The sequence below is a fragment of the Panthera leo genome, chromosome A3, assembly GCF_018350215.1.
Source record: "Panthera leo isolate Ple1 chromosome A3, P.leo_Ple1_pat1.1, whole genome shotgun sequence".
Lineage (NCBI taxonomy): Eukaryota > Metazoa > Chordata > Mammalia > Carnivora > Felidae > Panthera > Panthera leo.
This window is the reverse complement of record NC_056681.1, coordinates 99,231,702-99,254,575: the sequence shown is the minus strand read 5'-3', so window position 1 is coordinate 99,254,575 and position 22,874 is coordinate 99,231,702. Positions and strand designations below refer to the sequence as shown.

The 22,874-nt window shown below is 48.7% G+C and overlaps 1 protein-coding gene across 6 annotated transcripts in view; it reads left to right on the top strand.

Annotated features, from left to right (window-relative positions):
* Nucleotides 1-22,874, top strand: part of TRABD2A (TraB domain containing 2A) — a 53,589-nt gene that overhangs the window by 17,898 nt on the left and 12,817 nt on the right. For 5 of the 6 annotated variants that reach the window (XR_006200799.1, XM_042932843.1, XM_042932842.1 and 2 more), the window contains exons 3-4: nt 18,546-18,692; nt 21,230-21,404. Coding sequence is in view for 5 of the 6 variants with exons in the window: in XM_042932843.1 (XP_042788777.1) it covers nt 18,546-18,692; nt 21,230-21,404 (322 nt within the window). In the remaining variant the exon portion in view is untranslated. The remainder of the gene's footprint in view (nt 1-18,545; nt 18,693-21,229; nt 21,405-22,874) is intronic. The other variant, XM_042932844.1, reaches the window with a different exon arrangement.

The window sequence follows — 22,874 nt, the reverse complement described above, 5'->3', positions numbered from 1 at the left end:
CTCTGGTTTTCTAACCCAGTTCCGCTGAGTGCTAACACCTGCCAGATTCACAGGTCTGATTTGCTGAGGGAGTTCCTGCTCCCTAGTCATAAACCGCAGTAAAAGCAGATGGTTTCATCTTTGAAACTGATCATGATAATGATGGGTGACTTTCCTGCATTTTCCATAATCGAAATGGAATGTGTTTGGACTGGCATGTTGGAGGGGCTCATGAGTGGTTATAGGATAATAGGTGGGCTACTGCTGAACATGTCAGTGAGGCCAATTCGAGACAGTGAACTTGCAGGTACCGTGGCCAAAATGGGATACAACATGAGTGTATGCTAATTACTTTAAAAATTAAATACAGCCTTTCTGTGTCAAGACCAGCATGTTAAATTCACATTATGTCCAGTCTTTTGTGCTTGTGAGATAAATCAGTCTTTTGCTTTTTTACATTCTTTTCCCAATTCTGTTCTGTAATATTTTCATGTTCTTATGCATAGCTGGGCGAAGTGCTGTAGTTGCTGTAAATGCCCTAGGAGCCTGTGACATCTAGTCCCTGAGTCACCCTTGTGCCTGCTTGCACACAGGGCATCAGCATAGCTATTGTGATGGGCATGATCTTCAAACATTTGAAGTCCAGGCTGGGCCATTAGCTCTCCCGGGCGGGGATCTTCCATGGCATTTCTTCACCTTGGCCATTTACTGGCCATTTAGTAAAGTCTCCCTTTACTTCCTTATTTCTGGACCAGGAATAGGAAATTGAATCAACTGTGTACCTTATGGCTGGCTGTGATTTTCACGAACTTCTAGACGCAGTTTCCACCTGGGAGCAGGCCTGCTCAGGATTTGAGTCTTTTTTTTGTTTTTTTTTTTATGGCTAGTCTTTATTTGGGACACATTTCTTTCAGCACTCAGCATACTCAGTGTGGGTTGGGCACTCTGTTTCTTATTTTAGGGACCCAGAGATAAAGCTGGTGGTGATCCTGCCATCCCCTGGCTCTGGGCTGCTTCTCTAAAGTCCAAAGTGAACTTTAGAAAAATTAGGTATTTTTGTACACCTGCATGGATACCGCATGTGCTCCTGGGGTTCTGGCTTCAGCCGGCTCTGACCCTGCTCTGCTGCCTTTGGAGTCCTAAGAGAAGCACTTCAAGGGATGCTGCAGCCTTATTTTGGCCCCATGTCCCTGCCTCCTGCCTGGGAGCAGGGAACCCCTTTGACACCCAAGAAGCAAGTTCTTCCGTGGTGGATCAGCTCCAGGACACCCCTAGACTCTAGGAATGATTCCCAGCATGCCACTCAGAGAGTGTGAGCCCTGTCCCTCCTCCAGAGTCCACCTCCCAACACGGCTGGGTCAGGCAGTCTACCCTGCTTGGAGAAGATGGGGGAAGGAGGGGGGAAGGAGCTGGGTGGAACTGGATGAACTCTTCCCCGGGACGATCCAAGGAGCCAGTCGAAGTCTCAGTATGATGAGGTACTCTGTGGCCCAGCGATGAAGCGAGGCTGCCCTGGACTCTGGAGGTGGATGTTGGTGGCATCGTGTAATGCCACACCTTGGACACTATGGCACTTCTCTGCTTTTCCTATATCCCTCCTGCCACGTTTTGTGCTGTCCTTCCTCCCCACACTCTTCCATGAGGCCCTTCCTTTCTATTCATGGTCAGTCAGGCCTTGAAAGGGACCGAGTGGGGCTTTGGTGGCAGCCTCAGCAAAGGCTGTGGAATCATAAAACGTGGATGACCACACGAGAGAGCTGAGGGGTCTCATTACCCCATCCCTGCGTCCTCTGCATGTACCCTGGTATGTTGGGGGCCCCACTGAAGTCCCAGACAGCACAGAGTGTCCCCGGAGCTGTCCCTTCCCTGAGAAGTCAGTCAGCAGCACCCCACGAGGGTATTCTCTTCAGTGATAAGCAACCTTGCCCACCCAACATACCTGCCAAGAGCAGAGGCTTACCTGGAAGGGAGTAGGGAGGCAGGGGCATGGGGCAGAAACGAGTCTGCAGTATCCCTTGAAGTATTAGAGTATCATTGACTATATTCCTTATGCTGTGCCCTTCATCCCCAATGATTTATTCATTCCATAATCGGAAGCCTGTATCTCCCATTCCCCTTCACCCATTTTGTACCTCTTCCCCTCACACCTTTCCTCTGGCAACCATCAGTTTGTTTTCTGTTAGATGTCCTGGCTCTTGGTAGGTAACCACCTAAAAAATGAACACACTGTGTCGTACAAATAGGACTTAGCTGTGAGGCAGGCAGGTCACCAGGGCTACCTGTTCCTACTACTCATGTAGCATGTTCAGGCCAAACTAGTGGCTCTCAGAGTGGGGGCCCTGGGCCAGTAGCATTGGCATCATTAGGAACTTGTCGGTAATGCAACATTTCGGGCCCCATCCCAGATTCCTGAACTGGAAACTCTGGGGCTGAGGCTCAGCAATCTGTGGTCTAACCAGCCCTTCAGGCGATTCCGATCCACACTCAAGTTTGAGAACCTCCGTTTCTGTTCTTGGTCACCATTCTGGTCCGTATTCTTGAATCACCTCTGGAAGTTACCTCAGGTTGCAGAAGCTCCTTTTCTCCTGAGGTAACTGGGCAATTGCTCATTTGCTACCTTGTGGCAGCTGTTGAATGATCAGATTTATGGTGATTTAATTTTTACAGTGGTATTTAGCTTTCCATGTGTTTATCTCATGTCCTGAACTCGCACAGAAACTCCTAGAGAGCAAGGATCTTGATTTACCTTTTTAAAAATATATATTAGGGGCGCCTGGGTGGCGCAGTCGGTTAAGCGTCCGACTTCAGCCAGGTCACGATCTCGCGGTCCGTGAGTTCGAGCCCCGCGTCAGGCTCTGGGCTGATGGCTCGGAGCCTGGAGCCTGTTTCCGATTCTGTGTCTCCCTCTCTCTCTGCCCCTCCCCCGTTCATGCTCTGTCTCTCTCTGTCCCAAAAATAAATAAAAAATGTTGAAAAAAAAATTAAAAAAAAAAAAAATATATATATATATATTAATTTATTGATTTGAGAGAGCACAAGTTGGGGAGGGGCAGAGAGAGGGAGAGAGAGAGAATCCCAAGGAGGCTCTGCACTGTTGGCATAGAACCCGGCGCGGGGCTTGATCTCACGAACCATGAGATCATGACTCGAACCGAAACCAAGAGTTGGACACTTAACTGGCTGAGCCACCCAGGTGCCCATGGTTTACCTTTTTTAAATGAGTCTAGCTCAGCGTCTTCCAGTGACAGTTGCTAATCACTGGCTGCTACTTGAAGGCTGCTGTTTTCTCATCACTCCAGCAGGCCAGACTGCCTGAAGCAAGTGAGCCTTGGCATTAACTCTGCTGCTTGTTTCCATCTTTACCCTGACTTTACCCACTTTGTTCATCCTCCCAGAGTAACTTCCTTCCTGCCACCTGGGCAGGGATGCTGGTCACATAGTAATGGCAGTGTGCCTCTCCCAGATCCCCCGTGAGTGAGTGAGAAGTGCAGGTTAAATGCACCTCATGAGGGCCGCGTGGGCGTGTGTTTCTAGGCTGTGGGGTGTCCTAGAGGGCCTCCCCTTCCTTTCAAGAGGGGTTTCCAATTCTGTGGTGAGGTTTTATAGCTTCTCTCCAGACCAGTCTTGAACTTTAGGGAGAACCGTAGAGATTGAAGAGCTTAAAAATGAAGGTGCCCTCCCGGCCCTCAGTTGCTGGCCACAGAAGTGGGCCCACTGCAGGTGGCATGGTTTCTGGACGTGGCCTTGGCTAGAGGAGACTGGCCTTTCTCCTCCCCTCTCTGGGGCCATTGTGGTGAAATGGTCACCAAGGAATGTGATTGATGTGACTGATTATTTGCTAAATGTTATCCGGGCGACTTTGATATTGAGCTGGATTTTTCAAGGGGAGGCAAGGATTCAGACAGGCAGCGGAAAAAGGGAGATGTTTCTTTTTTTTTTTTTAAGTTTATTTATTTTTGACAGAGAGAGAGAGAGAATGAACAAGGGAGAGGCAGAGAGAGATGGAGACACAGACTCGGAAGCAGGCTCCAGGCTCTGAGTTGTCAGCACAGAGCCTGACGCGGGGCTCGAACTCACAAACTGCGAGATCATGACCTGAGCTGAAGTCAGATGCTCAACCAACTGAGCCACCCAGGCACCCCAAAAGGGAGATGGTTCAAATGGGCCAAAGGTGCAGGCAAACCTGGGGAAAAGCAGGCTGTGTTGGCCCGGTGGTGGCAGGGTGGGCGGGCTCCGTGCGCATTTGTGTAGGGGTGGGACGGAAGGCGAGACCGCAGAGGGTTTGCGTGTGAGGCTGGGAAACCTCCAGGTACACTGAGGGGTTGTCAGGAGGAGGTGGGAGCACCAAGAGGAGTGTCACAGGTCAGCGCATCTGGCAGCTGAGTGTGGGCTGGAGAGGGCTGCGACCCCCCCCGTCGCTACTGCGGGGTGTTAGAGTTAGCCTCTTGGCTCAGAGCTTCAGCCGTGTTGGTCCGGGGCCCTGGGCCATCAAGAGGAAGACACTGTGAGGCTGGGAACTGTGGTCTCTATGGACTAGAGTTTGCTCTACAAGGGAAAACTGACATGGAGCTGGTAACGGATATTGGAAAAAATACAAAATAAGAGAACGTCCAGGAGCAGGCCAGACTCTAGAAATAATACGGCCTGTAGCCATTTAGATGAAGTGCTTACCACTTATGCCTAATTAGCCTCAGTAACAGTTCTGAGTGTGGTTAAGTGGGTGCAGTTAGCTTTATTATGCTTTTAGTTGGGTTCTTCATCTGATTCTTCTTGAAGCTTGTTTGTTTTGTCAGAACTTAAAAAAAAAATTTTAATGTTTATTCATTTTGGAGGGACAGAGCACCAGTAGTGGAGGGGCAGAAGAGAGGGAGACACAGAATCCGAAGCAGGCTCCAGGCTCTGAGCTGTCAGCACAGTCTGATGTGTGGCTCAAACTCTGACCGGCAAGATCATGACCTGAGCGGAAGTCGGATGCTTAACCGACTGAGCCATCCAGGTGCCCCTGTTTTGTCTGAACTTTAAAACACATAAAGGAAAATTAACTTTCAGGGCAATAGAAGTAAAAAAATGGAGATTTCTAGGGCGGGGCTGAGATAGTCTGGAAGTGCTTAGCAGAGGTGGTAACTTTCATTAGGCCTTGGAGACCAGAGGTTGGTATTTGTTCTTATTGTGACCTCAGCATCGTGTGGGATTTGGGGGAAGGAGGTATAGGAATTGGCTTGGGCTGCCATCCCAGAATACCGCACACAGGGAAACTTAAACAGAAGAAATTTATTTTCTCGCAGTTCTGGAGGGCCAATGTACCAAATCAAGGTGCCGCCCAGCTGGTTTCCGGTGAAGCCCCTGTCAGCTTGCAGATGGTCTCCTTCTTGCTGTGTTCTCATATGGCCTTTTCTGTGTGTGGGGAGGTGGGTGTGTGGGGTGTGGTTGGGGAATTGCTCTGGTGTCTCTTCCTGTTCTTATAAGGACTCCAGCCCTATCAGATCAGGGTCCTATCCTGATGGCCTCACTGAACCCTAATTACCTCCTTAGAGGCCCTGTCTCCAAATACAGGCACATTGGGGGTCAAGGCTTCATCACGTGAATTCAGGGGTTGGTGGGTGGGTCACACAGTTCAGTTGTAACAGGAGGCCCGTGTTGCTTAGCCATCTATCTGGCATCAGGGCAGGATGTGGACTGGGTGGAAAGGAGAGAGCGGTCAGGAGACCTGACCAAGGATAGGAGGAGGGGAGAGGCGTGGAGGACGTTGAGAGGGTGGCCGCCAGAGAAGAGAGGGAGGGCCTGGTCGGCCTGGTGCATTCTTTCAGGTCTCTCCATGTTCTCTCCTGGTATTCAGGAGCCAGCATCGTTTACAAAAGGATGCTTCTTCAGGCTGGAGTGTCACTGAAGTTCAGTTTCTTTTGTCCTCATGCTTGAGTCCTTTTGCTGCAAAGAGCTCACATCCAAGTTCTTAGAATCACTTCCCCCCCCCCCCCCCCCCCCCCCCGGAAAGCAGACTTCAATGTCCAAAGAAATGTGTGGAGGCTTTACCTCCTACGTCAGGCAGCATCTATTAACATTGACAGGAAAAGGAGCAGGATTTCTCACCATCTTCCTTTGAGGGACCAGTCTAGACAATTCCATGGGAATAGTCCCCTTTCAGGTAAAGAAGGAGGAGTTTTACGGAGTGGCTGGGAAGGGAGAAAATAAATGAGCTTGAGGAGGTCGTCCCCACTGCCTCCATACCCAGGTGAGGTGAGAGAGGCAAGGACCAGAAATCCTCAAGGGGGCTCGAAACAATATCGGGGCGGAATGTTCTGAGGACAAGGAAGACCTTCCCCTACTGCTCTCCAACTATACTTCAAGGAACTGAATGGCTCTCAAAAGTGAGCTAAGAGAAAAGACACAACAACCCACCGCCCCAGAAGGTGAGGCCTGGGCCTGAACAGATGCGAGCCCCTTTGTTCGCAGAGCTGGGAGGCTGGTGGGGTGGTGCGGGGCTAATGTGAGCCGCATAATGGGCGGTGCCTTTCATATGCAGAGCAGCCCTTTGATCTGAGGGGGATGAAAGTGCTGAAAAGTGGAGAGGCTCGATGGGGGACCTTTGTCTTTGACAATAAAGGCATCTGCCGGACTCGAACCCCCTCGCTCGCTCCTTCAGCCCATGGGCTCCCGCAACAATGCCTCAACTGGGACCTGGGTCTCCCCACAGCTGAAGAAGTCTCAGGAAAGAGAAAGAAGCATGCTGCAAATGTTGGACAGGGAGCTTAATCGATTCTTTCCACAGCCCAGAAAGAAAGGAGAGAGAAGAACTGTAGGGACGCAAGGGGAGAGTGGAAGGGGAGACGTGGGGGGGGGGGGGTAGATCTGGGGGGAAGAGGGGGCGGGTGGGAAGGAAGGGTGGTATTTGAACACTGGAGCAAACTCTGGTAATAAGCTTGTTACTTTTCCGAAGACAGTGCAGATGGGGTGAGTATGTGTCACTGGAGGGTTGGAGAGGAGTATTCAGCTAATAAGACATGTTTTGGGGGTCAACTGACACTTTAAAAAAAAAAAGACAGTATAAGGCAAGCCCTAATATGAAAGCAGACATCCATTCAGATGTTTCCAGAGGGGAAAAGAAAGTCCTTTTAAGTCTGTACACTGTCAGAAACTATGCTAATTGGAGTTTTACTAGAATTGTAATAATTTCCAATAGTTCTTTCTTTCTTGCTGTCTCTTACTCTTCTTGAAATCTTAACCAAGACTCAAAACAAAGCACTTGGCATTTGGCCTAGAGACGTTCTGCTTGTTTTTGAGTCTATTCTGTGGGTAGATGTACTCCTTGGAAGTAAGCCTGATGGTTCAGCCAGTGCTATATCATGGAGTTGGATGTTCATCCAGGCGTCATGGGAATGGCTTGGGAGGGAGTGGATAGGCATGTCCTGTATAGGGCTGTCCCTTCACGGGCTGTGGCTTTTGGTAAGGGTTTGGGAGAGGAGGGAGCGTGGTGGTTTTGGCATCTCTCGTATGCCTAGCTCTCTGCTATTTCAGAAGAGTCTGAAGGGTCTGAAATAGGAGTATGGTTTTGTGGATGTTTTCCTCCAGAGGTGGAAATTGACCCGATATAGTGATCTCTGAGTGAAGGGTATTGATTAACAGACACAGAGGGTGACTTTGAGGCTGTCTCTGAATCTTTTTACCTGAGTGGCACTGTTATAACCAGGATAGGGCATCCAGGAGAAGTGGGTACTTAGAGGAGGGTACTGTCCTTTCTTAGAGGTGCATGGGTCCTAATCAACTGGGACTTGCTTTGGAAGAAGTAGGCTTTAGACATCTTGGAGAGGTCAAGGCTGGTCTTGCTGCCCATCCTGCTGTTCTATCCAGCTTCTTACTGGAAAGAGCATGAACTTTGGAGGCTGTGAATCTGGGTTTGAATCCTGGCTCCCTCATTTCTTCTCTTTTTCATGTGGGGCAAGATACTGAACCTTTCTGAATCCATTTCCTCCTCTGTAAAGAACCTTTGTAAAGGACCCAGTGCATAATAGACATTTGATGGAAGCTGGTGGTGACCTTTGCTCATGCCACTCTAAGTGGTTGGGCTTATCACTACCTACTCAATATGCCCTAATACCCCATCCCTGTTGACACATCTTTACACCCTCGGTTCCTCTTGCCTTGCTCCATTTCTTCATTCCTAGGCATTCTTTCCAAACTAGCAGGAAAAACCAGGACAACCTTGGGGTTGAATTTTATTTCTTTTCTTTTTCTTTTTTTTTAACGTTTATTTATTTTTGAAACAGAGAGAGACAGAGCATGAACAGCGGAGGGGCAGAGAGAGAGGGAGACACAGAATCTGAAACAGGCTCCAGGCTCTGAGCTGTCAGCACAGAGCCCGACGCGGGGCTCGGACTCATGGACCATGAGATCATGACCTGAACCGAAGTCGGACACTTAACCGACCAAGCCACCCAGGCGCCCCTGAATTTTATTTCTGAATCCAGTAGTTTGCCACCTTACTTGCCTTTACTCCAAGTGTCCATCTTGGAGTGATTGGTTCAGGAGCCAGTCTTGTCAGTGATTGTCTCAGGATCTGGTTTTAAGCCAATCAGCATGCAGAATTCCTCTGGCTATTCTCATTGGTGTAGGTGTGAGCATGTGTCCTAAGTTGGTGCAAATCAATGGAAGAGACAGAGAGAGAGGTTAGAACAGAGATTTTCATTTGCCCTGGGTAGGTTTGAGTTTTCTAGTTATAAGGGTGTCCAAAAATAAAGCAGTTACATAGATCAGGAGAGCCCTGAACTTCCCATGCTCCTCTGCTTTGGCCTTTCTGCTGTGTGAGAGTCTGTTTCCCTTTGGTTTAAACTAACTTAGGCTCTGTTCATCCTGACTCCCACTGTCCCTGTGACTGCTCCATATAAACCCATTCCTTATCTGAAGTCACCATTTTTCTTTATCAAATATGTATTCTAAACAATGTAGTATTGGGTCTTGCTTTCGAATTATTCTATAATGGAACTGGATTATGTACATTCTTCTGTGTCTTGCTGGTTAAGCAAAATTGTGTGATATTCACTCACACTAATGTGTATGGCCGTGATTCATTTTCATGGTTGTGTGGCATCTACCACAATTTTTTAGTTCTCTTCTTGATGGACATTTGGGCTGTTTCCAGGGTTTTGCTGTTTCAAATTATTTTGCTATAAACATCATCATAGTAGTCTACTAGAACACATATGTGAGAGCTTCCTTCCCATATGCTATGGTTTTCCTCTTTATTTAATTGAACTGTAGTCAGGAACGCTGGGATGACTCTCTAGGGACACTTTTCTGAGCCTCGGTCTTCCTGCTTTGACTCCTCTTTAACCCACTTCAAAGGCTACTGTCTCCTTGGTCTCAGGAATTAGGTACCTGTGATCTCCAGCCACTTTCCACCTTCTGCTGGCTCCACAATGATCCCCTCACTGCTCCCTAGCACGGTCTTAGACATGCTATTCCCTTCTACCAGGAGAGGAGACCACCATTTTTGGTAGTAGGACAGGCTTCTTCAAATTCTTTGAGAGCCAACCCAGCTGTGTCTCTCATGTGGAGAACCTGAACTAGCCATGGATTGGCTCCTCCTGTTTGTAAGATGCCCTAGATCCTTCCTAGTGGGGCTGTGGTGAGGGCAGGAGCTGGGGCTGTCGCCCTCTACTGGTTTGTAGGGCTACCCTAACAAAGTACCACATACTGGTGGCTTAAACCAACAGAAATGTATTCTTCAATAGTTATGGAGACTAGAGGTCTTAAGTCAAGGTGTCAGCAGGGCCGTGCTCCCTCTGAAAGGCCTGGAGGAGATCCTTCCTCGCCTCATCCAGGTTCTAGTAGTTACTGGCAATTTTGGCATTTCTTGGCTTATGGATGCATCACTCCAATCTCTGCCTGTGTCAGTCATCACATGGCTGTTTTCTCACTGTGTGCCTCCACGGTATCTTCTCTCTGTGCATGTTTTGTCAGTGTCCAGATTTCCCCTTTGTGTAAGGATACCATTCAGATTAGGGCCCACCCTAAAAACCTCATCTTAGCTTGATTACATCTGCAAAGACCCTATTTCCAAATCAGGTGAATCACATTCACAGGTAACAGGGATTAGGATGAGCTTGTCTTTTTGGGGGAACAAAATTCAACCCACAACATCCTCTTTTTACCTTTTCTGCTGCATCTATAGCTGGCTAAGGAGGTGACTTTTGGATTGACTTTTCTTGCCTGACCTGTGGGGACTTTCGCTTATCGTGTGGTGATGGGAACTCCTTCTGCCAGGAGCTCTATCCTCTGTTTTCCTTCTTTCTTTCTGCGCTTCAGCATGAACCTGGGAAACTCTGGCTTCCATCCCAGTCACTCATGGAGTCTTCACTGTGACCAAATGAGATGATCACTGGACATTAGCTGTTTGTACATTGGGCTTACTGGTTGTCTTTGCAGTGGCCACATTCCTGCTGCCCTCTGGGGAGAGACCGGCTTCTGGTGACATGCTGGAAGCACCCTCCTGGGACAAGGTTGCAGTACTCTCCTCCTCCATCTTGTTCATACTCCCTGAGGACATGTTGTGTCCCACAACCCCCTGGTCATGCCAGCTGTGCCTCTTCCTGGACCCTTACTGGCTGTTCCTGTCATGCTCCATCTGTCTGTCCTGGGCTTATAGACTTGGTTGCTGCCACACTCACAGCTCTTGCCGCAATCCTGTGGCTGCCCAGGCTGCTGCCACTCCTGTCGTTGCCCCTTTGTCAGGTCCTGGAGGCTCCATTACTATAGGAGAGTATGTGCTTGGGATAGATACACCGGCCCTTCCGTGAACAGAGGTCTCTTGGAGGTACATTGGATTCCCTCACCCCAGCACAACCAGAAGAGGTGGCTCAGACACCACAGGGACCATATGGAGGCTTCTGATGAACACCTGACCTGATTCCCTTCTCCATGGAGCCCCATGGCCTGTGCCAAGGGGAGGAGAAACAATTGAGGGAGAGAAGACCCGAATGTGAGACCAGAAGGGTCTGTTCCCCTTCTTTTCTGAAATGGAGAAAATCAAAAGCTTCCAAGTGGAAGAACAGTATGTGCAATCTCCCATTTGATGCAGGAATGCCCTCCTATGGACATTCCAATTTTGCTTGAACAGTCCCAGTGCCAGGGAGAGCAATATTACAGTCTCCAAGCCACATCCTTGTACACTTACATATTACACACTCGTGCTAGTGTTTCTGTAGGAGAGATCTCTAGGAGTAGGACACACACATTTTCCATTTTGATGACGGCTAACAAATTGTGTGTGTATGGACACACACATTGTATTGATGTATACAAAAATGAGTACATGGCAATTATGGAGAGACATGGAACTCCAAAAGAAGGAAGGACTTTCTAATAGTTAAAAATGTTGCACAGCGGAGCACCTGACTTGAGATAGAAAGCATTCAAAAAGAAGAGCTTGGTACACTGAGAACCTCTCCAAGGTGGTAAATCCCTTTGCCAAAAAACCACTGGTGGTTTATTTGGCCCTGAGTCCTTCCAAATGTAACACATCTTTCAGGTGAGTCTCCAGGAACAGCAAACATTTTGCAGGACGTGTCTCAAAGCACTCTGAGCCCGTCTCTTTGTGTGTTTGCACACTGGGGGTGCCACTGGGCTCTGCTTGTCCTCTGTCATAGACACGGGCATGTCCTTTGTATCCCCAGCAGGGTTGGCCTGAGTTCTGCCAGGACCCTCCACTGATGGCTTCAAGAGATATACGAGTTTTTTCCCAACAGGAGAGAAGTCTTCCTATGGATCTAAAGGGACACCCTGAAGGTAGCAGGAATGGCCAGTTGCAAGCTTCAAGTGTAGCTGCTGTTTCACGTGGTCAAGGACAAAAATCTTTATAGGTTTCAAGGGAAGTAACCTGGTTGGCTCTGAGGTCTTGGGGGGCCTTTGGTTCCTTCCTCTGGTGGCCTCCGGTGACATGTGTGGCATGCTTTTCATAACGTGTGGCTCGTCAGGCCAGCAGCACGGTGTTGGGGTGTGGAGGATGGGCTGATGAGTGCCATGCCCGTGGTCCCCATTGTGATGTGTTGTGCACATCAATCACTTCTCTTTTGCTGATCAGGATGATGTTGCTCTAAACAACCTTATGCCCTTGAGTACATACTCTCCTTGTATTCTTGTTGCTGCAGGCCTCCCGGGAGGTGCTGAGCTTGCCCACTGTGTGGCTGCTGTGGGCCAGGTAATGCTATCGCCCAGGTTTGCTGCTCCTGGCACTGCTTTCAATGGCAGGGAAAACTGGAGCTCAGGGGCAAGGTAGTGCCTGTGATGGCCCATCCCTTTCTGGAGCTTCTGCCTCCACCTAAACTCCCATGGGGTGTTTGTTTCTACCGGACTGCCCTCTGTGACCTGTTGCCATCAAACACCCTTTTGTTCTGTCCCACTCCCAACAGCCACCCCCTTAGGACAGGGATAGAATCTTTTCCCCCAAATGCAGCTCCACCTCCCGGAGGGCAGCCTGACTCAGTGGAGTGGGGAGGGGAGGGGCTCCTGTTATTATTACAATTATAATGCAAATACATCATGCTAATGACTTTGCTGCCCCCCTCCGGGTGCTCAGAGTTCTAATATTCTACCATCCCCACCTTTTGTCCTCTTTCCCCTAATGTGTCTTGCTTTGCCCTCAGGTGAAAAGAGTGCCGGTGAGTGACAGGGATCTATGTAAGGCATCTGCCAGTCAGGAATTTTCTAAGAGACTTGGTTGCCCTACATCAGCACAAGTAGCTTGGCAAGATAGTAACCATACAGGAGGCATAATCCGTGGAACTTTCCCGTGCATTCCAAAAGCTAGACTTGAGAATGTAGTATGTGGACTTCTTCTGAAATGATGTTTTGGGTGGTGGTTTCTAGGTTCGGCCACACATAGTTTTGTCTGCATGGAGGAACTGTAGAAGCAATTTTGTTTCAGAAGCATGCTGGTCCCAGAGCCCACATCCTTCCCGGTGAGGATATGAGTCAGACTTCAAAAACTATGGTGTAGAGAGACGTCATTCATCCGGGGTCAGAGAACCGAGCCAGGAATTGACTGTAGGGCAGCGCATACCAGCAGCTCTGTCTCTGGAGACAGTTCATATTTGAAAGAGTTGGCTGTGTTAGCTCTTCATTTCTTCAGGTTCTTGAAGCTCTAACCCTGACTTAATTCCCTCGGTGACTCCCAGCCCCGCATTTGGCGTCACCTGTGGGTGAATGTGGGGCGGTTCATGTATTTATGGGAGGTGCCCATAAGGGGGCTGCGGCACAGGCTCGGCATGGTTTACGTGCAGCTGTTACAAAGCACGGAGCAGCTCTGGCTGCAGTGTGGACTGATACCCAAGGTTAAAGGAAATAAGCAAGCTACAGAGCAGTGGGTAGACCATGCTGAGATTTATGTCAGCCGTGAATTGGTGGATACTGGGCTGCAATCCGTGGTCTGGAAGACACTGGCTTAGCAGGTTCGTGGGAAAACCAAGCCATTTGGGTGTCTGGTAGGAGAAGGCTTATCTGAGATCTTGGAGAAATGAACCTGAGTCTTTGTAGGATTGTCTGAAATCATCTGTAGAATTCTGCCTGGATTTCTCCTTGGGGCCTGCCTGAGTCAGCCTGAGCCCAGAGCAGAGGTCCTGGTGACGAGGGATAGAAGCAGAAAAACATTCACTGTAGCCCAGAAGGTTGACCTATGCCTGCATAGTTTCATAAGGATCAGCTATGTGCCGGTTGCTACATTCATAAAGGGTCTCATGACTGCCGTAAATCTCACCGATAGTTAATATCAAGCTGAATGACAAACATTTTAGAAACCTGCGCAAGTAGTTTTATGAGTAGAATTCGAAGAAGACATTTATGACTTAAAACTCCCTGCACGTCCCCTTCCCCCTTGAGCACTAAGCATATAACCACCAGCTTCATACAGCGAAAATGCAGCTCTCTGTGCCCACAGGGTCCTGTCCCGTGCAAGCTAACTACTCTAAGTTGTACTGTACAACGTCTCAAGGATTCTTTCTTGGCCATTGTGCTCAAGGATCTCGCAACACTAGTGATGTGGTGGGAAAAAAGCAGAAGAAAAAAGATTCAATTTCCTTACAACTTACAGCCTATTGACAAGTCCCTGAGACAGGCAGAGTGACTGACATTCCTCTGGGAGCTCAGCTGTCTCGGTGATGACACTTTGCTAAGGGCAAAAAGCAGTCTTAGCTTAACATTATCCCAACCTTTAGGATCCTGTAAGTCTACTTTAACATATAAAAATTCCTTTGAAAACTTCCCTTATCTTCCCCCTCCCCCCACCCCAGGATATAGGTTGGCAAACATATTCCAAGCTTATGGTCCACTCATGTACATCTGAAGGGTCTCATGACTGAGGTTTTATTAGACAGTAAATGACTTTTTCCTAAAAGTAGCTAGCCCCCTCAGGATCCTGGAAACCTTGTTTCCAAAATACCTTAGAGACTTACACTATCCCTGACCCCCTGCAACCTGAAGGTATATAATCAGTCACCTGTCACAACCCCAGTGCAGCTCTTTCTGCCCATGGGTCCTGTCTCCCTGCTTTGATAAAACCACCGTTTTGCACCAAAGACGTCTCAAGAATTCTTTCTTGGCCATTGAATCTGAACCCCAATGCTTCAGACCACATCACTAGGACAGCTTTGGATTGGGGGTGGTGGGGACACCTCTGGGGTGCCTCTGGGCTCCTGCATCCAGCTTGCTTTCTCACTGGCAAGGCTGTAGGAAACCTTCATTTGTCCCTTCTTGTAGTCACAAATTTCCCTTTTTCTTTTCTATGACTTGCTGTAGTCATTAATGTTATCTTATGGATAAGGAGGAGGATTCAGGCTGCCTGTGCTTCAAAAACAATGTTTGCCAAACCCTGGCTTTTAATTCCACAATCCTCTTGTGTTACGGTATAATGTATAACTTTAGTATTAATTCATGGAAAGGCATTTATTTGAATCCTTAAGGGTCAAAAGAACACAAAGAAAAAAGCGGAGGAGATATCTCTACATCTGTCTATCGTGTCGTCTGTCGGCTTTTACACACAGAGACTGTCCATGGACGGATACATAAGTCACTGGAAGTGATTGTTTTTAGGGAGGATGATTCAGGTACAGGAACAGGAGGGAGTTCTTTTTCTTAGTACTGCTTGGAATTTTTACCATATTCATATGAACTATTAAAAAAAGGGTAAGCTGAGCCTGACACGTTTTAACTTGTGTCTCCAAATGCTTCCCTTGAAGTCCTAACCCTCAGGACCTGAGAATGTGATCTTATTTGGAAATGGGGTCTTTGCAGATGATTTAGGATGAGGTCATTGGGGTGGGCACTAATCCAATATGACTGTGACTGTGTCCTTATACAAAGGGAAAATTTGGGCATACCTGTTCAGTTGGTGGAGCATTGGACTCTTGATTTGGGCTCGGGTCATGATCTCACCGTCATGAGATCAAGCCCCGCATCAGGCTCTATGTTGGGTGTGGAGCCTGCTTAAGATTCTCCGTATCCCTCTCTCTCTGGCCCTCCCCTGCTTCTGCATGCACTCTCTCTCTCTCAAAATAAATAAATACCACTACTGCTACTCTTTAAAAAGTGAAAAATAACAAATAATGAAAACAAAAAATAGAAAGGGGAAATTTGGGCACAGACATACGTGGGGAGTAAGCCATATGGAAATTGGAGTTATGTGGCCACCAGGTAAGGAATGATCAGAAGCTAGGAGAGAGATCTGGAACAGATCCTTCCCTAATTCCTTCAGAGCGAACATGGCCTCGCCAGCACCTTGATTTTGGACTTCTGGCCTCCGGAACTGTGAGACAATACTTTCTGTGGTTTGAGCCGCCCAGGTTGTGGTACTTTGTTATGGTGGCCCAAGGAATCTAATACAACTCGTGACTAAATGTTAGCAGAGGCTCCAAAGAAAGGGATTGGATGGAGAGGAGAAGGCGGTGGGTGGCACAGAGTTGGTTAGCGAGGAGGTGAGGGGGGCCGCGTGCATAGCCTGGGCCACTCAGCCAGACCCCTGTACTTGCTCCTTTGCCTCGCCTTCCCTTCCTGGTTGTCTGCCTCGGCTCTCATCGGGGCAGGCTGCCCGCTGTACCTGGGCTTGTTGGCTGTCCAGGAACAGTGCCAGGTGTGATTCCATAACCCTAGGAGGCTAGGTCAGTGACAACGCCCCATCAGGAGAAACCTCTTGGAAGGTGTCTCTGTGGTCACTGTAACCAAATACAGTTGTTTCTGAGGAATTTACTAATCTGTGAGTCACATCCTGAAACTCCAAATTTGTCAGACTGACTCAGGCTTTGCCAAGCACAGCAAGGAGAGTAAATTGCATAAGAATGACCGACAATCATTAATCTTGTCAGACTGTGGGGCTTCCGAGATGCCAGAGTAGGTCTCTAAGGAAGCTGAGTCTGGACCACCATGGTTTTAGTTGGGTGAGTTTGGGGCTTTGTATTGTTTTTGTGGAGCCCTCATGTGTTCCCTGACTCCTGCTCTGGGGCCCTCGAGACTTCCTGCAGAGCACCGGGGGGTGGTTGCCTCCTCCAGCTGCCAAGGCAGACACAGAGGGCCACCCCTGGTTTGCCCCAAAGAAGGCACCTCCAGCAGTGCCTCTATGGCCCTGCCCCTGGTTGGATGGAGCTTGATCATCAAAAGTAAATATAAGAAGCAAAGACAAACATCCTAGCAAGGCTTTGGAAGCCTGTCATGAACAGGTGAAATGTCTTCAGGGTAAATGACATTTGACTACACTGGGAAGGGACTGAATAAGGCCCACTATGTGGGCCACACGTTCTTCTCCACTTTGCAGACCCGTCTGTCCATTAGAATGCGTGGCTTGATCTTCTCCAAATACCAAGAACACCTTAAAAAAAGCATTTTGAAACCAATGGAAACTCTTGGAGGAAGGTCTGCTAGTTACAGATTCCTGGGCTTGTCCTGAACGCCCTTAGGGGAAGGGCAACAAAATCCATCAGCATGTATTTGTTGAGAACTTGGTGTGGATTGAGACAGAAAGTGTGAGACCTTGGCCTGGAGCCTGGCATACTGCCCCTCCCCCTCCTCTCCAAAGATCTGTTCCTCCAGCTAATCTGAAGTCATTTAGCAATTCCCAGGGGCGGTGGACAGGTCTTAATAGTGTGGCTTTAGGATACAGGGGCTTATCCCCATGGAAGACTGAATTTCCTCATTTAGACCATAATTTGTGGACATACACCTGGGTGTATCTGCCTCTTGGTCAGCTCATGTCACCAGTAGAGGGCTGGAGACAGGGCATGGTCCAGAAGGTCCAGGCCCAACAGACAGGAGGGGGATGTTTTGAGAGAAGAGGGGAGGAGGGGACTTTTCAAAGAGGGGCAGGGCCTCAGGACAGGGACAGCCAATACTGGAGTAACCAAGGGAGACAGGGCCATGGGAGGAGGGCATACAGCAGGCTTGCGCCGCAGTGGCCTGTGGGAAGCAACTCAACAAGAGCCTCTGCCACTCAGAATGAGGCAGAAGAAAGGAAGGGGTCGTTTGCTGACTTGAGACATGTAATAGGTTGTCTCTGGAGAATCAAAAAGTTCTGGCTGAAGACCTCACGGAGTGCTCAGGCAGACCCTGTCTGTCTGCCTTCCAGCAAACGGCGAGGGAATTTGCTGCTGCCTTCCAGCAGACGGCAAGGCAGTATCTGTATACGGATTCCTGGGGTAGCACGTGGAAGGGCAGCCGCGGAAGGTGATGATATGTCTGCATCCATACCTGGAGAGAACGTGAGAGAAAATGCCACAGCATCTTCAGTGTTGTCAGGAGCCTTGTGCAGGATGGCCAGCTCCAGTCCCACCCGGTGCCAGAGTCCCACTTTCCCCTCTGACCCAGTTCTCTGGGCCCACGGAGAATCTACTGTTTTGTAAAATTCCTTGAGTCTGGATTTTCCCAAAGGGTGTTCTAGTGAAGCCTTCTCTTGTGGTACATGCCTCAGATAAATTTGGGAAGCCTGGCACACTCTCCCTTCAGGAAGAACCACAGCACACATTAGCGTGTCAGAGACTCTGAGAAACTTGCACAGACCAACTGGTTGATTTTGTCTAGCCCTCGTTTCTCCCCTTTTTCCACCATAACTTTATTAACACCCTGCCGACCCAGTGAATCCACTAGTCAGCAGACGCCACACTGATGGTTAGAAGATGTCGTGCGTATATTCCTGTCCAGTCCTTCATGTGAGTGAAGCCTTCGGTAAGTGTCTGTCTGTGTGTCTCTGGCTGCTTCCCGACCTTCCTCCCCAGCTTCTTCACACCTTCATCTGCAGCCATTCTCTGGTCTCTTTACCTCTTGGTGACTCTCATGGGATAGCTCCAGGTTGTCTGTGTCCCTCTTAAGGTACTTCCTCCCAGTGTGACCCACAGGGGACCAACTTGGGCAGGACTGTCCTCCTTTTCTTTGGACACCATCTGGGGATTTGTGTTTCCTTTTTTAGCAGCAGCGTCCATGTCCTTATGCGACAAACCCAGAGGTGAGGTCATTATCAACCACGGACAAAAGATATAAGATGGAGGCTAACGATTGCTGTGTCAGTGAACTTAAAAGGGCCTTGTGTTTTCTCCTCTTAGGTCATCTTTGCTTTGAACCAGACCCTCCTGCAGCAGGAGAGCCTTCGAGCAGGCAGCCTTCAGATCCCCTACACGACAGAGGATCTCATCAAACACTATAACTGTGGGGACCTCAGCTCCGTCATCTTCAGCCATGACAGCTCCCAGGTGAGGGCCCTTGTCCTCTGCCCAGCTCAGTGTGGATTTAAACATGAGAACAAAGGCATTACCTGCTGACACCTGAATCTTCCGTGAACAAAGGATTGAGGTCATAAAGGGCTCTAAAAATAAAATTGGGCAGGTTTAGATGTGGAATGAAATGCTGCAGCTAACAGAGCCATTCTTTATGATACGTGAGAACGGAGGGGGTGTTGATGAGAGTTAATTCCAGGATCCCAGGCAAAGGATGGAGCTAGGGATCCAGGGGCAGACCTCACGGCCTGGGCAACAGGCAGCACGAAGCCGCCTCCCGAGCAGGGAAGGGATCTGAGTCTGAAAGCCCCTGACTGACTTAGGAAGCACTTCTGGGAAATGGTGGGACAGAACTCTGGCTGCAGCTTGCAGTGGCTTCTGGGACCACGTGAGCATGATGGGTTTGGATGTGTTCGTGGCCGCACTGGTGCAGCGAGTGACACATGGGACAGGTTTTACCTGTGGGCCATCAAGGGGAAGGAAGCTCAGAGGAATGCAGCCTCCCTATGGCAGGGATATTGGTTATGCTTTTATCAACGAGAGTCCCAGAGGACAAGCCATGACTTCCTCCCCTCCCCTCACCGAGACCACATGGCAGTGGCAATGCCAGCTGAGCTTCTGAGCTGGGGCATGTGTTGTCTCCTCCACCAGGACCACTGTCCTCATGCGGTAGGGGGCTGTGAATGATGCCGGGGTGGGGGGGGGGGGTCTGTTAGATCTGGGGACCCTAAGGAACCGTGAGTGAATGGGAGAGGTGAAAAAGGAATGGCAGCCTGGGGAGAGGAACAATAGGGATCCAGCGTCAGCCCCACAAGTGTCAGAAGATACAAGGAGCTTTCCAGAGAGTCTGGAGCTGGAGGAAGTTAAACGAAGGCAAAGCAAGCAAGAGGAAGGGAAAACAAGAAATACCCGAAGAAAAGCAGTACAGTTGATGGTGATGACAATTCTTGGTGGGTGTGGGGGAAGTGGGGAGATAAGTCAAGATAGATGGGGAAATTAAAATTTGAAATGGCAGAAAAAAGCTAATATGGGTGGGAGGATTTGGCAGTTTTATGGGAAAATGGGAAGGCTGGTAGCAGTCAGGGACAGATGTCTTATGCAACCCTTTCCTGTGGCCCCTTCATACCTGTTCTGCTCACAGGGCCCGCCCATGGTGTGGGGTATTGGGAATGTGCCTGTCATGGTGCCAGGAAGGCCAGGCTGGTCAGACCCAGGGGTGCGGGTTGTAGGTCATGTTTGGCATTTAGCTGTGGGAGGTCACCCTGCACGGGCTGCCTGCCCGTGGGGAGGGGCTGGTACAAAGGAAGCGCTCTGCTGAAGAGAAGGGACTTGAGGAAACGGATAGAAGGATCTCACATAAAGGACATGATTTTTAAAAAGATGACAAAGGAGGGGCGCCTGGGTGGCTCAGTCGGTTAAACGTCCGACTTCAGCTCAGGTCATGATCTCGCGGTCCGTGAGTTCGAGCCCCGCGTTGGGCTCTGTGCTGACAGCTCAGAGCCTGGAGCCTGTTTCGGATTCTGTGTCTCCCTCTCTCTCTGACCCTCCCCCATTCATCCTCTGTCTCTCTTGGTCTCAAAAATAAATAAACGTTAAAAAAAAAAAGATGACAAAGGAGAAGATGAGGGCTTTGGATTTGAAAATGAAAAAAGTATCATTTTGAGGAAATGGCTAAAGGGGATCTGTTGTCCTTAAAGTGGCAATTGATGGCTCCATTACAGGGTAAGGACTTCTGGAAGGTCTTTGAGAGGCTACTGCACGTGGGAGAAGCAGCCAGGGTAGATATTCTGTCTTATATTTGAGTGAAGTAATGGTTAACCTCATTAAATCCCTAGGTAGAGGAGAGAGCACGCGCCCAGGAGGAGGGAATCCAGAGGGGTGGGGAGGGAACTCGGTGTATCACCTCACCGACAGCCCCTGTTCTTAGCCAAAATACTGAATTTGGCTCACGTGTGCACCAGAACCAGGTGAAATATTTGCCAGGAGGGCAAAGAACATTGGAGAAAGCAAGAGGGAGACTTGGGAAGTGGAGAAATAATTACAATTAAAATTGTATGGCATTGAAAAGACAGGTGAATGGTTATAGACATGGCATGTATTCAGCAGTAGAGTCATCATTATTGATTCTAAAATATGTAATTATGTAAAATTATTTTTGTAGAGAAGGCATGTGTGAATCAGACAAGTGAAAACGATGGACGTGTTAGGCAAAGACACGGTCTCCGTATATAAACACTTGGCAACAGCACTCTCATTTGAATAGAACAGAAGTCCTGTTTAAAATAGCCCAAGAGTTCTTCCAGTCCACTTCATCGACTATGTTTTCACTTGGGTTACAGAGAATGATATCACAGCTTGAAAAAGTAGTAGGTGGGAGACCCCAAGCGTGGTGGTGCGTGCTCTTTCCCTGCCAGCTTGACCCTCTTGGCTGGGTGATTTGGGGCTCAAATGAAGCAACTTGGTCAGTGACACCGTTGCCCCTGATTTGTTTTTTTCTTTTTCTTTTGGCGGAGGTTCCCAATTTTATTAACGCCACGCTGCCACCGCAGGAGCGCGTCACCGCCCAGGAGATCGACAGCTACTTCCGCCAGGAGCTCATCTATAAGCGGAATGAGAGAATGGGGAAGCGGGTGAAGGCCCTTTTGGAAGAGTTCCCGGACAAAGGCTTTTTCTTTGCCTTTGGAGCTGGTGAGACATAGGTTACCTCTGCTGGGAGGCTGGGCTCCGTTGCTCCTCCCACGAAGGGACCCCGGAGGTGGGATGCTGGTAGGAGGTGAGATGAGTGGCACCTTCTTTGACTTATTTCACTTGCAAAGTGGCTCCAGCTGATGCCTGAGTATCCAGCACTGTTGAACCTTTGCTGGGCGGGCTGGTACCTGTGACATCACCATAGCTCTCCCTCCACCTGGTGTTCAAAACACACTCCCCTGGAAGCTGGGAAGGCCTTTCTCTCTCTTCCCAATTTGGCACTTAATCCCAACACTTTTCTGGTACCCTTCACTTTTTTAACTTCCCCTAAAATTTGTCTTGTCTTCTCTCTCCTCTCTGACCATGAGCCTCCCAGGCATAAGACTTGGTGCTGATATGTCAGCCATTACCAACTGTTAACAGTGTACATGGAAACAGACTGGGAAAATTATTTCCTTTTGTGGACTTTTTGAAATAAATTATCTCCTCTTCTTGAGTCATTCTAGCACAGCTTTGCACACTCCAGAATTAAAGACAGAAATGACAACAGGCTTGGGGCGCCTGGGTGGTTCAGTGGGTTAAGCATCCGACTCTGAGTTTTGGCTCAGGTCATGACCTCACATTCATGAGATGGAGACCCTTGTGGGGCTCTGTGCTGACAGCACAGAGCCTGCTTGGGATTCTTTCTCTCTGCCCCTTGCAACTTGTGTGCATGTGCGCTCTCTCTCTCCCAATAAATAAACATTAAAAAGAAGAGAAAAGGAAAGAAACGAAAAGGAAAGGAAAGGAAAGAAAAGAAAAGAAAAGAAAAGAAAAGAAAAGAAAAGAAAAGAAAAATGCCAGAGACTGAGTAGTGTGCAGAAGGAGCATTTGCTGCCCTTGGCTTCTCCTTTCAATTCTCCATTAGCTTCATAAGTGTGGACAAGTTCCCTCAGTTTTTTTACTGGTAAAATGGGGGGTGGGGGTGGGGGTTGGAGAAGAGCACTTGCAGAGTGGCAGAGTGAGAGGTCAAGTAGAATCACCCGATCTCAAGATCCTTAGCTTAATTACATCTGCAAAATCTTTTGTTTTCTTTTTTTCCCCAGATAACATTCACAGGTTTCAGGGATTAGGATGCAGATGTATTTGGGGGACCATTACCACAACATCTGAAAATCAATTAATATAATCCCCCATATTAGTAGAACTCAAGGACAAACACCACACGATGCTCTCAACAGACATAGAAAAAGCAAACAATAAAGTACAACATTCTTTCATGGTGAACATACTCATCAAACGAAGGCTACAAGGGAACTTACTTCATCAGCCTGTTGAAGGGTCACTTTAACATATTAAATGACGAAAGATGAAATGCTTTCCCCCTAAGATGAGGAACAGGACAAAGATGGCTGCTCTCACCACTTCTCTTCAACAGTGTGTGAAGGTTCTAGCCAGGAAAGTTAGGAAAAGGAATAAAAGACATTCATA